Below are 19,138 nucleotides of genomic sequence, written 5' to 3' on the forward strand. Positions count from 1 at the left end.
GGTTGGTAAGGATATTCATTGTGTGTATGACTCATGGTGAGGTGCCTGAGGGTTGGTGGAATGCATGCATAGTGCCAATGTACAAAGCAAAGGGGATAAATGTGAGTGCTCAAATTATAGAGGTATAAGTTTGTTGAGTATTCCTGGGAAATTATATGGGAGGATATTGATTGAGAGGGTGAAGGCATGTACAGAGCATCAGATTGGGGAAGTGCAGTGTGGTTTCAAATGTGGTAGAGGATGTGTGGATCAGGTGTTTGCTTTGAAGAATGTATGTGAGAAATAATTAGAAAAGCAATTGGATTTGTATGTAGCATTCATAGATCTGGAGAAGGCATATAATAGAGTTGATAGAGATGCTCTGTGGATGGTATTCGGAATATATGGTGTGGGAGGCAAGTTGTTAGAAGCAGTGAAAAGTTTTTATCGTGGATGTAAGGGATGTGTACGAGTAGGAAGAGAAAAAAGTAATTGTTTCTCAGTGAATGTTGGTTTGCGTCAGGGGTGCGTGATGTCTCCATGGTTATTTAATTTGTTTATAGATGGGGTTTTATGGAGGTGAATGCAAGGGTTTTGGAAAGAGGGGCAAGTATGCAGTCTGTTGTGGATGAGAGAGCTTGGGAAGGGAGTCACTTGTGTTTTGCTGATGATAAAACGCTGGTGGCTGATTTAGGTGAGAAACTGCAGAAGCTGGTGACTGAGTTTGGTAAAGTGTGTGAAAGAAGAAAGCTGAGAGTAAATGTGAATAAGAGCAAAATTATTAGGTACAGTAGGGTTGAGGGACAAGTCAATTGGGAGGTAAGTTTGAATGGAGAAAAACTGGAGGAAGTGAAGTGTTTTAGATATCTGGGAGTGCATTTGGCAGCAGATGAAGCACTGGAAGCAGAAGTGAATCATAGGGTAGGGGAGGGGGCGAAAGCTCTGGGAGCGTTTAAAAATTGTGGTAGTTGAGAGCGTTATCCTGGAAAGCAAAAATGGGTATGTTTGAAGGAATAGTGATTCCAACAATGTTATATGGTTGCGAGGCATGGGCTTTAGATAGAGTTGTGCAGAGGAGGGTGGATGTGCTGGAAATGAGATGTTTGAGGACAGTATGTGGTGTGAGGAGGTTGGATCAAGTAAGTAATGAAAGGGTAAGAGAGATATGTGGTAATAAAAAGAGTGTGGTTGAGAGAGCAGAAGAGGGTGTTTTGAAATGGTTTGATCGCATGGAGAGAATGGGTTAGGTAAGATTGACCAAGAGGATATATGTGTTAGAGGTGGAGTAAACGAGAAGTGGGAGACCAAATTGGAGGTGGAAAGATGGAGTGAAAAAGATTTTGAACGATTGGGGCCTGCACATGCAGGAGGGTGAAAGGTGAGCAAGGAATAGAGTGAATTGGAATGACATGATATATCGGGGTCAACATGCTGTCAGTGGATTGAACCAGGGCATATGAAGCATCTGGGGTACACCATGGAAAGTTCTGTGGTGCTTGGACATGGAAAGGGAGCTGTGGTTTCAGTGCATTACATATGACAGCTAGAGACTGAGTGTGAACGAATGTAGCCTTTGTTAGCTTTTCCTAGCACTACCTCGCACACATATAGGGGGAGGGAGTTGGTCATTTCCTGTGTGGTGGGGTGGTGACGGGAAAGAATAAGGAGAGACAGTATGAATTATGTACATGTGTATATATGTATATGTCTGAGTGTGTACATATATGTATACGTTGAGATGTATAGGTATGTTTATGTGCGTGTGTGGATGTGTATGTATTTACATGTGTATGTGGTTGGGTTACGCCATTCTTTCATCCGTTTCCTTGCACTACCTCGCTAACGCGGGAAACAGCGACAAAGTATGATAAATATAAATATATATATATTACTCACCCTTGATTTTAATGCAAAGGTGAGTAATGTGACAGTTTAGGGAATAATTAGTGTACTTGGGGCATTCAGTGTTGTAAATGGAAATGGTGAAGAGCTTGTAGATTTGTGTGCTGAAAAAGGACTGGTGATTGGGAATACCTGGTTTAAAAAAGGAGATATACATAAGTATATGGATGTAAGTAGGAGAGATGGCTAGAGAGCGTTATTGGATTACGTGTTAATTGATAGGTGCGCGAAAGAGAGTTCTGGATGTTAATGTTCTGAGAGGTGCAACTAGAGGGATGTCTGATCATTATCTTGTGGAGGCGACGGTGAAGGTTTGTAGAGGTTTTTAGGAAAGAAGAGAATGTTGGGGTGAAGAGAGCTGTGAGAGTAAGTGAGCTTGGGAAGGAGATTTGTGTGAGGAAGTACCAGGAGAGACTGAATGCAGAATGGAAAAAGGTGAGAGGAAAGGACATAAGGGGAGTAGGGGAGGAATGGGATGTATTTAGGGGAGTGGTGATGGCTTGCGCAAAAGATGTTTGTGGCGAGAGAAACGTGAGAGATGGGCAGATTAGAAAGAGTAGTGAGTAGTGGGATGAAGAAGTAAGATTATTAGTGAGAGAGAAGAGAGAAGCAGTTGGACGATTTTTGCAGGGAAATAATGCAAATGACTGGGAGATGTATAAAAGAAAGAGGCAGGAGGTCAAGAGAAAGGTGCAAAAGGTGAAAAAAAAAAGGGGAAATGAGAGTTGGGGTGAGAGAGTATCATTAAATTTTAGGGAGAATAAAAAGATGTTTGGGAAGGAGGTAAATAAAGTGCGTAAGAGAAGAGAACAAATGAGAACATTGGTGAAAGGGGCTAATGGGGAGGTAATAACAAATAGTGGTGATGTGAGAAGGAGATAGAGTGAGTATTTTGAAGGTTTGTTGAATGTGTTAGATGATAGAGTAGCAGATATAGGGTGTTTTGTTCGAGGTAGTGTGCGAAGTGAGAGGGTTAGGGAGAATGATTTGGTAAACAGAGAAGAGGTAATGAAAGGTTTGCGGAAGATGAAAGTTGGCAAGGCAGTGGGTTTGGATGGTATTGCAGTGGAATTATTAAAAAAGGGGATGACTGTATTGTTGACTGGTTGGTAAGGATATTCATTGTGTGTATGACTCATGGTGAGGTGCCTGAGGGTTGGTGGAATGCATGCATAGTGCCAATGTACAAAGGCAAAGGGGATAAATGTGAGTGCTCAAATTATAGAGGTATAAGTTTGTTGAGTATTCCTGGGAAATTATATGGGAGGATATTGATTGAGAGGGTGAAGGCATGTACAGAGCATCAGATTGGGGAAGTGCAGTGTGGTTTCAAATGTGGTAGAGGATGTGTGGATCAGGTGTTTGCTTTGAAGAATGTATGTGAGAAATAATTAGAAAAGCAATTGGATTTGTATGTAGCATTCATAGATCTGGAGAAGGCATATAATAGAGTTGATAGAGATGCTCTGTGGATGGTATTCGGAATATATGGTGTGGGAGGCAAGTTGTTAGAAGCAGTGAAAAGTTTTTATCGTGGATGTAAGGGATGTGTACGAGTAGGAAGAGAAAAAAGTAATTGTTTCTCAGTGAATGTCGGCTTGCGGCAGGGGTGCGTGATGTCTCCATGGTTGTTTGATTTGTTTATGGATGGGGTTGTTAGGGAGGTGAATGCAAGAGTTTTGGAAAGAGGGGCAAGTATGCAGTCTGTTGTGGATGAGAGAGCTTGGGAAGTGAGTCAGTTGTTCACTGATGATATAGCACTGATGGCTGATTCGGGTGAGAAACTGCAGAAGCTAGCAACTGAGTTTGGTAAAGTGTGTGAAATAAGAAAGCTGAGAGTAAATGTGAATAAGAGCAAGGCTATTAGGTACAGTAGGGTTGAGGGACAAGTCAATTGGGAGGTAAGTTTGAATGAGAAAAAGCTGGAGGAGGTGAAGTGTTTTAGATATCTGGGAGTGGATTTGGCAGCAAATGGAACCATGGAAGCAGAAGTAAGTCACAGGGTGGGGAAGGGGGTGAAGGTTCTGGGAGCATTGTAAAATGTGTGGAATGCAAGAACGTTATCTTGGAAAGCAAAAATGGGTATGTTTGAAGGAATAGTGGTTCCAACAATGTTATATGGTTGCGATGCATGGGCTATAGATAGAGATGTGCGGAGGAGGGTTGATGCTTTGGAAATGAGATGTTTGAGGAAAGTATGTGGTGTGAAGTGGTTTGATCAAGTAAGTAATGAAAGGGTATGAGAGATGTGAGGTAATGAAAAGAGTGTGGTTGAAAGAGCAGAAGAGGGTGGTTTGAAATGGTTTGGTCACATGGAGAGAATGAGTGAGGAAAGATTGACAGAGAGGATATGTGCGTCAGAGGTGGAGGGAAGAAGATGTGGGAGACCAAATTGGAGGTGGAAAGATATGGTTAAAAAGATTTTGAGTGATCAGGGCCTGAACATGCAGGAGGGTGAAAGGTGTGCAAGGATTAGAGTGAATTGGAATGATGTGGTATACTGGGGTTGACATGCTGTCAGTGGATTGAATTAGAGAATGTGAAGTGACTGGGGTAATCCATACAAAGTTTTGTGGGGCCTGGATGTGTAAAGGGAGCTGTAGTTTCGGTGCATTATATATGACAGCTAGAGACTGAGTGTGAACGAATGTGGCCTTTGTGTTCTTTTCCTAGTGCTACCTCGCGTGTATGCGGGGTTGTTGTTGTTGTTGTTGTTGTTGTTGTTGTTGTTTCATGTGTGGTGGGTTGGCGGTGGGAATGAATAAAGGCATCAAGTATGAATTATGTACATGTGTGTATATGTATATGTCTGTGTATGTATATATGTGTATATGCTGAAATGTATAGGTATGTATGTGTGTGTGTGTGTGTGTGGACGTGTATATATATACATGTGTATGTGGGTGGGTTGGGCCATTCTTTCGTCTGTTTCCTTGCGCTACCTGACTAATGTGGGAGATAGTGATAAAATATAATAAGGATGATATAATGATATCATTATTATTATTATTATTATTATTATTATTATTATTATTATTATCATTATTATTATTATTCATTTTTTCATTTATGTAGTATAATGTGCCAGTTTCCCGCATTAGCGAGGTAGCACAAGAAAACATGAAAGAATGGTCCAACCGACCTACATACACATGCATATACATACAAACTGAAAGTGAATGGAGAGAGATGGGCGACTATTGGTGCCTGTGCACCTGGTCATGAGAAGAAAGTTTATGAGAGGCAAATGTTTTGGGAGCAGCTGAATGAGTGTGTTAGTAGTTTTTATGCATGAGACTGGGTTATAGTGATGAGTGATTTGAATGCAAAGGTGAGCAATGTGGCAGTTGAGGGAATAATTGGTGTACATGGGGTGTTCAGCATTGTAAATGGAAATGGTGAAGACTTTGTAAATTTGTGTGCTGAAAGAGGACTGGTGATTGGGAATACCTGGTTTAAAAAGAGAGATATGCATAAGTATATGCATGTAAGTTGGAGAGATGGCCAAAGAGTGTTCTTGGATTACGAATTAATTGATAGGCACGCGAAAGAGAGACTTTTGGATGTTAATGTGCTGAGAGGTGGAACTGGAGGGATGTCTGATCATTACCTTGTGGAGGCGAAGGTGAAGATTTGTAGAGATTTTCAGAAAAGGAGAAAATGTTGGGGTGAAGAGAGTGGTGAGAGTAAGTGAGCTTGGGAAGGAGACTTGTGTGAGGAAGTACCAGGAGAGGCAGAGCATAGAATGGAGAAAGGTGTGAGCAAAGGACATAATGGGAGTGGGGGAGGAATGCAATGTATGTAGGGAAGTAGTGATGGCTTGCGCAAAAGATGCTTGTGGCATGAGAAGCATGGGAGGCGGGCAGATTAAAAAGGGTAGTGAGTGGTAGGATGAAGAAGTAAGATTATTAGTGAAAGAGAAGAGAGAGGCATTTGGACAGGTTTTGCAGCGAAATAGTGCAAATGAATGGGAGATATATAAAAGAAAGAGGCAGAAGGCCAAAGAAAAGTGCAAGAGGTGAAAAAGAGGGCAAATGAGAGTTCGGGTGAGAGAGTATCATTAAATTCTAGGGAGAATAAAAAGACGTTTTGGAGGGAGGTAAATAAAGTGCGTAAGACAAGGGAACAATGGGAACATCGATGAAGGGGGCTAATGGGAGGTAATTACAAATAGTGGTGAAGTAAGGAGATAGAGTGAGTATTTTGAAGGTTTGTTGAATGTGTTAGGTGATAGAGTGGCAGATATAGGATGTTTTGGTCGAGGTGGTGTGCAAAGTGAGAGGGTTAGGGAGAATGATTTGGTAAACAGAGAAGAGGTAGTAAAAGTTTTGTGGAAGATGAAAGCCGGCAAGGCAGCGGGTTTGGATGGTATTGCAGTGGAATCTATTAAAAATGGTGGGTGACTGTGTTGTTGACAGGTTGATAAGGATATTTATTGTATGTATGACTCATGGTGAGGTGCATGAGGATTGATGGAATGCATGCATAGTGCCATTGTGCAAAGGCAAAATGGGATAAAGGCAAGTGCTGAAATTACAGATGTATAAGTTTTTTAGTATTCCTGGGAAATTATATCGGAGGATATTGTTTGAGCGGGTGAAAGGATGTACAGAGCATCAGACTGGGAAGAGCAGTGTGGTTTCAGAGGTGGTAGAGGATGTGTTGATCAGGTGTTTGCTTTGAAGAATGTATGTGAGAAATACTGAGGAAACCAAGAGGATTTGTATGTAGCATTTATGGATCTGGAGAAGGCATATGATAGAGTTGATAGAGATGCTTTGTGAAGGGTAATGTAAGGTATGGGAGGCAAGTTGACAGAAGCAGTGAAAAGTTTTTATTGAGGATGTAAGGCATGTGTACGAGTAGGAAGAGAGGAAAGTGATTAGTTCTCACTGAATGTCAGTTTTTGGCAGGGATGCATGATGTCACCATGGTTATTTAATTTGTCTATGGATGGAGTTATTAGGGAGGTGAATGGAAGAGTTTTGGAGAGAGAGGGGCAAGTATGCAGTCTGTTGTGGATGAGAGGGATTGGGAAGTGAGTCAGATGTTGTTTGCTGATGATACAGTGCTGGTGGCTGATTCGTGTGAGGAACTGCAAAAACTGGTGACTGAGTTTGGTAAAGTGTGTGAAAGAAGAAAGCTGAGAGTAGATGTGAATAAGAGCAAGATTATTAGGTACAGTAGGGTTGAGGGACGGGTCAATTGGGAGGTGAGTTTTAATGGAGAAAGACTGGATGAGGTGAAGTGTTTTAGATATCTGAGAGTGAATTTGGCAGCATAAGGAACCATGGAAGCGGAAGTGAGTCACAGGGTGGGAGAGGAGGTGGACATACTTGAAGCATTGATGAATGTGTGGAAGGCAAGAACATTATCTCGGAAAGCAAAAATGGGTATGTTTGAAGGATTAGTGGTTCCAACAATGTTATATGGTTGCGAGGCATGGGCTATAGATAGAGTTGTGCAGAGAAGGGTGGATGTGTTGGAAATGAGATGTTTGAGGTCAGTATGTGGTGTGAGGTTGTTTGATTGAGTGAGTAATGAAAAGGTAAGAGAGATGTATGGCGATAAAAAGAGTGTGGCTGAGAGAGCAGAAGAGGGTGTTTTGAAATGGTTTGATCACATGGAGAGAATAAGTGAGGAAAGATTGACAAAGAGGATATATGTGTCAGAGTTGGAGGGAATGAGAAGTGGGAGACCAAATTGGAGGGGGAAAGATGGATTGAAAAAGATTTTGAGCGATCAGGGCCTGAACATACAGGAGGGTGAAAGGTGTGCAAGGAATAGCGTGAATTGGAACAATGTGCTATACTGGGGTTGACGTGCTGTCAGTGCTTTGAACCAGGGCATGTGAAGCGTCTTGGGTAAACCATGGAAAGTTTTGTGGGTCCTGGATGTGGAAAGGGAGCTGTGGTTTCAGTGCATTATACATGACAGCTAGAAACTGAGTGTGAACGAGTGTGGCCTTTATTGTCTTTTCTGAGCACTACCTCATGCACATGCAGGGATAGGAGTTGTCATTTCATGTGTGGCTGGGTGGCTCAGGGAATGAAGAGAGGCAGCAAGTATGAATTATGTACATGTGTATGTATGTATATGTCTGTGTATGTATATATATGTATATGTTGAAATATATAGGTATGTATATGTGTGTGTGGACAAAGACAGTGACGAAGTATAAAATTGATATTTATTTAATTGTTATACTTTGTCACTGTCTCCTGCGTTAGCAGGTAGGCAAGGAAACAGATGAAAGAATGGCCCAACCCACCCACATACACATATATATACATACACATCCACACACGCACATTTACATACCTATACATTTCAATGTATATGTATATATACATACACAGACATATACATATATACGCATATACATCTTTCATACCTGCTGCCTTTATTCATTCACATCGCTACCCTACCACACATGAAATGACAACTCCCTCTCCCTGCACATGCGCGAGGTAGCGCTAGGAAAAGACAACAAAGGCCACATTTGTTCACACTCAGTCTGTAGCAGTAATGTATAATGTACCAAAACCACAGCTCTCTTTGCACATCCAAGCCCCACAAAACTTTTCATGGTTTACCCCAGAAGCTTCACATACCCTGGTTCAATCCATTGACAGCACGCCAACCCCGGTATACCACATCATTCCAATTTACTCTATCCCTTGTACCTCTTTCACCCTCCTGCATGTTGAAACCCCGTTCACTCAAAAGCTTTTTCACTCCATCTCTCCACCTCCAATTTGGTCTCCCACTTCTTGTTCCCTCCACCTCTGTCACATATATCGTCTTTGTCAATCTTTCCTCACTCATTCTCTCCATGTGGCCAGACCATTTCAAAACACCCTCTTCTGCTTTCACAACCACACTCTTTTTATTACCACACATCTCTCCTACCCTTTTATTACTTACTCCATCAAACCACCTATTGTCCTCAAACATTTCATTTCCAACACATCCACCCTCCTTTGCACAACCCTATCCATAGCCCATGCCTTGCAACCATATAACATCATTGGAAATACTATTCCTTTAAACATACCCATTTTTGCTTTCCTGAGATAATGTTCTCACCTTCCACACATTTTTCAACGTTCCCAGAACTTTCTCCCCCTCCCCCACACTCTGTCTCAGTTCCGCTTCCATGGTTCCATCCATTGCCAAATCCACTCCCAGATATCTAAAACACTTCACTTCCTCCAGTTTTTCTTCATTCAAACTTTCCTCCCAATTGACTTGTCCCTCAACCCTACTGTACCTAATAATTTTGCTCTTAATCACATTTACTCTCAGCTTTCTTCCTTCACACACTTTACCAAACTTAGTCACCAGCTTCTGCAATTTCTCACCTGAATCAGCCCCCAGTGCTGTATCATCAGTGAACAACAACTGACTCACTTCCCAAGCCCTCTCATCCATAAGAGACTGCATACTTGCCCCTCTCTACAAAACCCTTGCATTCACCTCCCTAACAACAACCCTATCCATAAACAAATTAAACAAACTTGAAGACATCACACACCCCTGCCACAAACGGACATTCACTGAGAACCAATCACTTTCCTGTCTTCCTACTTGTACACATGCCCTACATCTTCGATAAAAACTTTTCACTGCATCTAGCAAATTGCCTCCCACACCATATATTCTGAATACCTTCCACAGAGCATCTCTATCAACTCTATCATATGCCTTCTCTAGATCCATAAATGCTACATAGAAATTCATTTGTTTTTCTAAGGATTTCTTACATATATTCTTCAAAGCAAACACCTGATCCACACATCCTTTACCACCCCTGAAACCACACTGCTCTTCCCCATTCTGATGCTCTTTACATGCCTTCACTCTCTCAATCAATACCCTCCCATATAATTTCCCATGAATACTCAACAATCTTATACCTCTGTAATTTGAACACTCACCTTTATCCCCTTTGCCTTTGTACAGTGGCACTATGCATCCATTCTGCCAATCCTCAGGCACTTCACCATGAGCCATGCATACATCAAATATCCTTACCAACCAGTCAACAACACAGTTACCCCCTTTTTTAATAAATTCCACTGCAATATCATCCAAACCCGCCGCCTTCATCTTCCGCAAACCTTTCAGTGCCTCTTCTCTTTTTACCAAATCATTCTCCCTAACACTCTCACTTTGCGTACTCCCTCGACCCTAACACCCTCTATCTGCCACTCTGTCATGTAACACATTCAACAAACCTTCAAAATACTCACTCCATCTCCTCACATCACCACTACTTGTTATCACCTCTCCATTAGCTCCCTTCATTGATGTTCACATTAGTTCTCTTGTCTTACACACTTTATTTAATTCCTTCCAAAACATCTTTTTATTCTCCCAAAAACTTTAATGATACTCTATCACCCCAACTCTCATTTGTGTATCTATTCATTATACTTTGTTGCTGTCTCCTGTGTTAGCAAGGTAGCACAAGGAAACAGGTGAAAGAATTAGTTTCAAATTAAAGGTGGGAAAAGGATGTCATAACTTTGTAGGCTATGAATGTTTTTCTAAATGGCTCACCTCAGTTCCATTTACAAGAGGGGGAGCATAACCATTTGCTGTAGCTAGCAGAAGTTTACCCGGAGTATAGCAATTATTTTAAACAGTTAAGTGTTTGAATGGAATACCTTGACTAATATACTGTGCTACATATTACAGTTTAACATGACTGAAAACTACATGAAATGTCCTTTTTTCATGGAACTTTACTCTCTCATGTTGTGGCATGTTGAGTAGATCTTACCCCTCTCCTGCCTAATGATGGAAGTTGCATCTTTTAGAGTTTAATTTTCAGCTACTGGAAGGAATGCAAATAATTTCATAGATTCATTTATTTAGGGAAGTAGATACACCATTTTGCAAGATGCATAGACACAAAATAATCTCATAATGTTGTGGAAAAAGAGAGTGAGTTATGTACTTTTTTAGCTGTGTCAAGCAAGAGATTCTGTCATGATAGGGAGATATGAGGTTCTCTACAATGTGACCTGTGTTGTCTGCCAAAGAGAGGGGTAATACAGATGTTTTTGATATTTTCCAAACAATATATTTAACTTCTTATTTCATTCCAACATCTATTCTGAGCTGCAGGCAGCACAAATATTCCATAGAACACCGTGTTAGGTAAATATTTCTGTATTCTTCTGAATACATGCTTTTATCAGTTAATTGATGTATTATTCATATACTGTATTATGTGTGTATTACTTCCAAAGTTCATTATATATGAGTGTCAACTTTCAGAGAAAGGAAACAATCATTTCGAGGTCTTGCCTGAGGGATGGGTGCAAGTGACCCACAACAGTGGCATGCCTGTTTACCTTCACAAGCAATCAAGAGTTTGTACAATGGCCAAACCATACTTTCTCGGTCAAGCTAGTGTTAGGGTAAGTCATTAGTTTTCAAGCATGTTTTGGCAGAGCCAGAAAGAGTAGTTTGTCAACACATTTTAGGCCAGGGTAATGGCAGGTAAGTCATTGTTATAAACACTGTGTGACAAGGAAATACCATAGCAAGTTAAGGTAGCATTAGGGCATCTTATCTATGAGTTAGCTAGTGTCACATGAGTCTGCAGTTTGTCAGTGCAGATGTTCTTGTCAAAGGTTTTGTTTGTGATAGTATAATGTAGAAGCATTACTGAGTAGATGATTTTTAGGATAAATCAACACTGCTGATTCACCTTGGTACTTAGATGGGTTTTTAGGAATGACCACAGCACAACTCATGTTTGAGGTAGTTTTAGGTTAGAGTAGGGTACTGGTAGATAAGCCAGCAGTGTTGGTTAAAGCAGTTTTTTCTTTATTTTAGTGTGATAGGGAATCCAGTATTAGGATAACACAACTGCTTTTAAGCAGTTTTTATGTTAAAAGAAGTAATAGGGAGAGTTTGTATTCCCTTAAACATTTGACTTATTAAACAGTATAGTTAGATGAGCCTCGCCATGGCCATAGTAGTTTTAGAGTTAACCATCATTGTATGAGCCTTTTGAAGACACCTTATTCCCAGTTTTATCACTCTGTGTTGTGTACTCCTCCATTTTCATACAAGATCAGTCAAAATGTTATGCAGGCATGGTTCAAGACTTGTTGTGAGAGTTTTGTTTACTTTTTATCAAGATGAACCTTTGGATAACAGTTGGGGTTAATTTTACTTCTGTGACAGTATTCTGTCTCAGAATAAGAACTTGAAATGTAGCATCTGAGAAAATATGGATATTTACAAAATTAAGTAAATGAGTGTAATTCTCTGCTTCTATGGTATGTATAGGGAATTTCACACTTATAGATCCTCAGGTCTTTAAAGCTTTCTGCTGTCACACTCCTTCTCAAGATTTGTATACCAATCAGCATTTAGAATTCTTCACTAAGCTTTTCCATTTTTTCACTAATTTAATGCTAAAATAGTGTGACTCTTAAGATCTTCTCTAACAATAACAAGTTTCATGCCTAGTTTCTTGTGCTTTTTGGTTGCAGTTTTTGCATCTTTTGAAGAACTGTTCACTCTTGTCATTGTCAAATTTGTTTAGAAATCTGAAGGTTGTGATCAAGTTTATGCTTATTATGCTCATTTCCGTGATGGACGGATTTATGGTCTGCAGTGTCCACAAAAAAAACCTTGTCCGCCTCCCCATACATTTTCAAAGGCTATGTCACACTTAAGTGTTATTACTTTGTCATCTCTCCTTTGGCCTTGATTACCATCTGCAGACATCTGGGCATAGAATTGGCAAGTTTCCTGAAGTATTCTGGGACTATGTTTTGGGTCCATAGTGTCTTGATCTTCTGAATGAGGTGATGCACTGATGAGGTGTTGCAGGAAGCAGCTACCCGAATGTGTGCTCTGAATGCCTAGTGCACCTATGAATCTCACCTGTGCCCATATTTTTTTGCTTCCAGTGAGAATTCAGGCTTTCTCTTCCTAAGAAATGTAAGAGCTTACCAACTTGTACATAATTAATACAGTGCCCAGAGGTGAAATTCTCAGAATGAAGTGGCAACTTTAAAAGAGTTAAAGCATAAAGGAAGATTACCTTTCCCTCAAGATAGCCTGAGGTACACTGAGGTGGCTTGCTGGTGCTCACACTGTTAGAAGCATTAGTCTTAGTGGCCAGATGTTTCATGATTTCACCCTGAGAGTATTATATGCTTGTATCCACAATAAACTTTGGTCATGTATCACCTTTGAAAATATGAGTAGTGGAAAAGACTTTTTGCTGACACTGTTGCAGTATGGTAACCAATGAGGTAGGAGGTGCTGCTACTGTGGGAAGTAAAGAAGCTCAGAATTGGGAAAAGTATTGAGTTTCTTCACCTCGATGGGTACTTTAGTCTTACTGAAATAGTCAAGTCTCACCTTGCCTTCTTATGGTGACCCTGTTAGTACATCCCTTAAGGTTGGAACTGAAGGGGGACCATTACCCAATTACATCAGGGCAATAGTGATAGAGTTGGACGAACTTCTGAGGTGTACTATTACTTTTAGTTTTGACTGTCTTGGAGTCTCTCTGCCTCAGGAAACACTGCTGGAGTGACCTGTCAAGGGTAAGGCATAAGAGTTTAAGTAGCAGCACTGGAGTTTACCAGTTATGCTGAGAGATAAAATGAATGCGTGATTGAGGGTGATGATGCTGGATGTGAATGGGATAACTGGGGAGAAGAAAGGAGGGAGATTGTGGAGAGATTTAAAAGTTAAATCATGGATGTGCTCGGGACTGGGAAAACCCATATCCTCAGGCAGGGTGTGTGGAGTGAAAATGGTAATGATGAATGCAAGTTATGGGAGGGCATGGAAGGAGGTGTGGTATGGTCAGACATGAGTGAAAATTATTGGGGAAGAGAAAAAAGAAGGATGTGCAATTCTACTATCACCAAGAATATGGGAGGGTGTTACAGAGCATGAATGGAATGGACTAAGTATACATAATATGGGTGAAAGGAGAGACTGGGATTTTGGAATATGCATGGGTATGTGTATATGCATCTGTGAATATGAAGACTGTAAGGATGAAATGAAGCTTTTCTGGAGAAATTTGAATGACTGTATAAATGGTTTTGAGAATGAGAAAAACTTGGTTGTATTGGGTGATATGAATGCAGAAGTAGGATGTGATGGAATTGGTGAGTAACTGGAGTAAATGAGATTGGAAGCTGCCTTGTAGATATTTTTGCTGAGAGGGGTTTATTCCTTAGGAACCCTTTTTTTGCACAAGATGATCCACAGATATACATAGATGAGGAATGATGGTAGAGAATAGCAAAATGCTTTGACTGACTATGTGGTAGTGGCTGAAAGATTGAGAAGGGCTGTGCTGGATTCTTAGGAGACTTGGACCATTTTGTGGTTCTTTTTGGGATGAGGATAAGGGAGAAGTGGAGATATAGTATAAGGAAGAATGGAGAGGTAAAAGTGTTGGTTGGGGTGGTATGTGAAGTGAGAGGGTCAGGGAGAGTGGTTTGGTAAACTGAGAAGAGGTAGTGAAAGCTTTGCAGAAGATGAAAGCTGGCAAGGTAGCAGGTTTGGATGGAATTGCTGTGGAATTTATTGAAAAAAGGGGGTGAATATGTTGTTGATTGGTTGGTACGGATATTCAATGCATGTGTGGATCATGGTGAGGTGCCTGAGGATTGGTGGAATGCATGCATAGTTCCATTGCACAAAGGTGAAGGGGATAAAGGTGAGTGTTCAAATTACAGAGGCATAGGTTTGTTGAGTATTCCTGGGAAATTATATGGAAGGGTATTGATTGAGAGGGTAAAGGCATGTACAAAGCATCAGACTGGGGAAGAACAGTGTGGTTTCAGAAGTGGTAGAGGATGTGTGGATCAGGTGTTTGCTTTGAAGAATGTATGTGAGACATACTTAGAAAAACAGATGGATTTGTATGTAGCATTTATGGATCTGGAGAAGGCAAATGATAAGGTGGATAGAGATGCTTTGTAGAAGATTTTAAGAGTATATGGTGTGGGAGGTAAGTTGTTAGAAGCAGTGAAAAGTTTTTACCAAGGATGTAAGGCATGTGTATGAGTCAGAAGAGAGGAAAGTGATTGGTTCTCAGTGAATGTCGGTTTGCGGCAGGGGTGCACGATGTCTCTATGGTTGTTTGATTTGTTTATGGATGTGGTTGTTAGGGAGGTGAATGCAAGAGTTTTGGAAGGATAGGCAAGTATGCAGTCTGTTGTGGATGAGAGGACTTGGGAAGTGAGTCAGTTGCTGTTCGCTGATGATACAGCACTGGTGGCTGATTCATGTGAGAAACTGCAGAAGTTGGTGACTGAGTTTGGTAAAGTGTGTGAAATAAGAAAGCTGCAAGTAAATGTGAATAAGAGCAAGGTTATTAGATTCAGTAGGGTTGAGGGACAAGTTAATTGGGAGGTAAGTCTGCGTGGAGAAAAATTGGAGTAAGTGGAGTGTTTTAGATAGCTGGGAGTGGATTTGGCAGTGGATGGAACCATGGAAGTGGAAGTGAGTCACAGGGTGGGAGAGGGAGTGAAGGTTCAGGAAGTGTTGACGAATGTGTGGAAGACAAGAACATTATCTTGGAGAGCAAAAATGGTTATGTTTGAAGGAATAGTTGTTCCAACAGTGTTATATGGCTGCAAGGTATGGGCTATAGATAGGGTTGTGTGGAGGAGGGTGGATGTGTTGGAAATGAAATGTTTAAGGACAATATGCGGTGTGATGTAGTTTGTTTGAGTAAGTAATGGAAGGGTAAGAGAGATGTGTTGTAATAAAAAGAGTGTGGCTGAGAGAGCAGAAGAGGGTGTATGATATGGTTTGGTCACATAGAGAGAATGAGTGAGGAAAGATTGCCATAGAGGATACATGTGTCAGAGGTGGAGGGAAGAAGGAGAAGTGGGAGACCAAATTAGAGGTGGAAGGATGGAGTGAAAAAGATTTTGAGCGATCGGGGCCTGAACATACAAGAGGGTGAAAGATGTGCAAGCAATAGAGTGAATTGGAATGATGTGGTATACCGGGGTGGATGGGTGGACATGCTGTCAATGGATTGAACCAGGGCATGAGAGCATGTGGTTTGACTAGATGGTATGAAGAAAGAAATGGAAGGGTGTATGAGAGATGTGGTATGGTAATGAATGCAAAGGGAATGAATTGTAGAGTGGTAGAATGGGTGAAATGTAATAGTTTAAGGGGGTTTGGGCATGTGGAAAGAATGCAAAACTGGGGAGTTTATAGTGAGAGTGTTTGATAGCACAATTGAAGGGGTTGGTGTGAGTGGAAGACCACCTGTGACATTGGCAGATAGGGTGGAAAAATAGTGGAGGGAGAGAAACAGATTAAGAATGCATGGAATGATGTATATGAGGGAGGCATGTAAGGACAGGGATAAGTGGAGACTCTTTTGCTTTGGCCACCCCTTGATGGGAGTTCCCAGAAGGAACAGGTGTCAGAGATATAGATAGATAGATAGATAGACTATAATTTCTTCCTTTATCTTGGATCTTTTATTTTAGGAACACTTTTCATTCCCTCCTCAGATCTTTCAATTTCAGTTCTTTATTTATATCATACTTTGTAGCTGTCTCCCGCATTAGCGAGGTAGTGCAAGGGAAGAGATGAAAGAATGGCCCAATCCACCCAAATACACATGTATATACATGCATGTCCACACATGCACATATACATACCTATACATCTCAATGTATACATATATATACACGCAGACATTTATTTTATTTTTATTTATTTTGCTTTGTCGCTGTCTCCCGTGTTTGCGAGGTATATATGTACATAATTCATGCTGTCTGCCCTTATTCATTCCCGTTGCCACCCTGCCACACATGAAATGAAAACCCCCTCCCCCTGCATGTGAGCAAGGTAGTGCTAGGAAAAGACAACAAAGGCCATATTCATTCACACTCAGTCTCTAGCTGTCATATATAATGCACCGAAACCACAGCTCCCTTTTCACATCCAGCTCTTTATGTTTCTTTTTATTCCCTTTTTACATCTTTCAATTTCAGTTCTTTATGCTTCCTAAAGTATGTTGACCAAATATGAGGTGTATGTTCTAATTTGGGTTTAGTGTACAGAGATATTAGTTTCTTGAACATATTTTTATCCATGTACTCAGTTGGAATTGGAATATTTGCTATCCAACAAAGGTGGTGGTGCTCTTTTGCCAGGTTAGATATATTATCAATTCCCAGTTCCTTTCACATGCAGTCTTTTTGCATGGTTAGGTTGCATATGATGTTAAGGCCTTTTATCACTGTGTCCCATCCACATTACTTTGTATTTACTTGGACTGAATTTCATCACCCATGTATCAGCCCAGTTCTGGGGCTTCTCTAGGTCTCCTTGTAAGGTGTTGCAAACCTTATCATTCGAATTTTATATCTCTCTTTACCTTGGCATCATCGAAAAACATATGCAAGTATGAATCATGTCCTTCTGGCAAGTAATTTCCATAGACCAAAGAAGAGCAGTGGTTCTAAGACCAAACCTTGTAGCATGCCACTGTTGGACATACATCCTTTATTTCTTTCCAGTAAGCTAACTTTCTCTGTGAAGGAGTGTTCCCCTTGTACCTTCCTGAAGAGTCAGCTTCTTTTTCCTCCTCCTATGTAGTATAGTTTCAGTTGTTTGGAGGCAGTTCAAGAATGCACAGTTCACCCATCCATATCTTTTGTTTGAAATGAAGCTAATTCTCCCACGGATGTCTGTGAAAATTGTTACTCAGACTTTCTGAGTCACATCTTTTATTACAATGCAACCTTGATATGCATAACACAATTACATGTCATATACAGCATTCATATGCTCAACATTTAGACATGGCTGTTTTAGCCCAATTTCTATACTCAATACTTGCCTGCAGATTCTTTGAGTAGTAGCCATGCACCACAAATGTTGAGAAGATTTTTAATATTTTTTCTAGGTGAGAATATCTCTTTATTTTCTCATACTACTTAAATAGGCAGGCAATCATGTGTATACTGTAAAGACAAAACCCTTGTGCATGGCTGACCAGCCATGTGGCACAAGCTAATCATATTTATCACTGGAGCTGATAAGATTCTACTATATCCCATTTTGTTTGTGTTTTTTTTACAACATGGTTAGTGTCACACTGGGGATATTAAACTGACTTCACATTTATTGGTTGTATGACTGTGATCAGTATACAATGAGGTACAGTCTGAATACTTATGATGGAGCCACCTTTGGAGATGATAACTACAAAGATGCATATTTTTTGCCTCCTCTAGCCTGGTTTCCATCTCTCTTCATGAGGCTCCATAAAATAGTTGAATTGTCAACAGGGTTTAACAGTGCTTGTAGATCTTCTTTTGTACTTCTTTTTACCTGAAGACCTCTTCCTGCAATCCTCCATATCTGTTGAGGTTCCTGAGTCCAATCCACAGTTGTGCTCAATGTCCAACATGCAGCTTTTCACGAGTCATCACATGCAATGCTTCTTATTCCACAAGATTGCTCAGACTTTAACACTAGTGGTCAAGTCTGCCTTCAATGCCAGTTGGTGAGCCTGCCTTCAACACCAGTGCTTGAGCATACCCTAAACACTTTCCATCCTAAGGTCGTCAAAACTCTTAACCCTGAGGTTGAATTTCCCTCAGCATCGGTTGTTGCATGTAACTTCAATAGCAGCATATGAGTCGAATCTTAGGTACTGTCTGAGGTTGAATTTATACTTTTAAGCTTAAGGTCATGTTAACACACTTAACCCCAAGGTCATATCACCACTTTTCATCTTGAGGTTGTTTCCCCCAACTCAGCACCAGAGGTCAAGTTACCCTCAGCATCAGTGGTCAAGTCTTTCTCAGTGACAGAGTTTGAGGCTTAATTATCAATGCCCAAGTATAGACTAGTCAACTGTAATGTGAACAGTGATCCTTCAAGGTTATGATTATTGATTGTGACCCATGAATAGTGTGATTGTTGACATAGTCATGTGAGCTAGTTGCCACAGAAAAGCATACTTGAAGATTATTACAGTTTCCTTGAGAGCATCCTTGAATATTACTGCTGGCTACTGCACATAGTGCTGTTTAAAGCTTATTTCGTATTTTTTACATGCAAGCATGTCTCTCACTTTCTTCCTTAATCTATTGAAGCCATACTTTCACTGGCCTATTGACTCATATTGTGTAGTGTGTATTAAGTATAGATAAATATGACCACATGTCAGTACCCTGATTATACAGTAACTACTAAGTATTATAGATTATAT

General features: G+C 40.6%; 1 protein-coding gene across 2 annotated transcripts in view; it reads left to right on the forward strand.

Moving 5' to 3' along the window:
• The window catches only part of pasha (partner of drosha), a 458,101-nt gene that overhangs the window by 53,225 nt on the left and 385,738 nt on the right, over positions 1 to 19,138 (forward strand). For both annotated transcript variants that reach the window (XM_071679815.1, XM_071679814.1), the window contains exon 2: positions 11,170 to 11,312. In XM_071679815.1, coding sequence (XP_071535916.1) covers positions 11,170 to 11,312 — 143 coding nt within the window. The remainder of the gene's footprint in view (positions 1 to 11,169; positions 11,313 to 19,138) is intronic.

This window comes from Panulirus ornatus, chromosome 30 (genome assembly GCF_036320965.1).
Source record: "Panulirus ornatus isolate Po-2019 chromosome 30, ASM3632096v1, whole genome shotgun sequence".
In the NCBI taxonomy this organism is placed as follows: domain Eukaryota; kingdom Metazoa; phylum Arthropoda; class Malacostraca; order Decapoda; family Palinuridae; genus Panulirus; species Panulirus ornatus.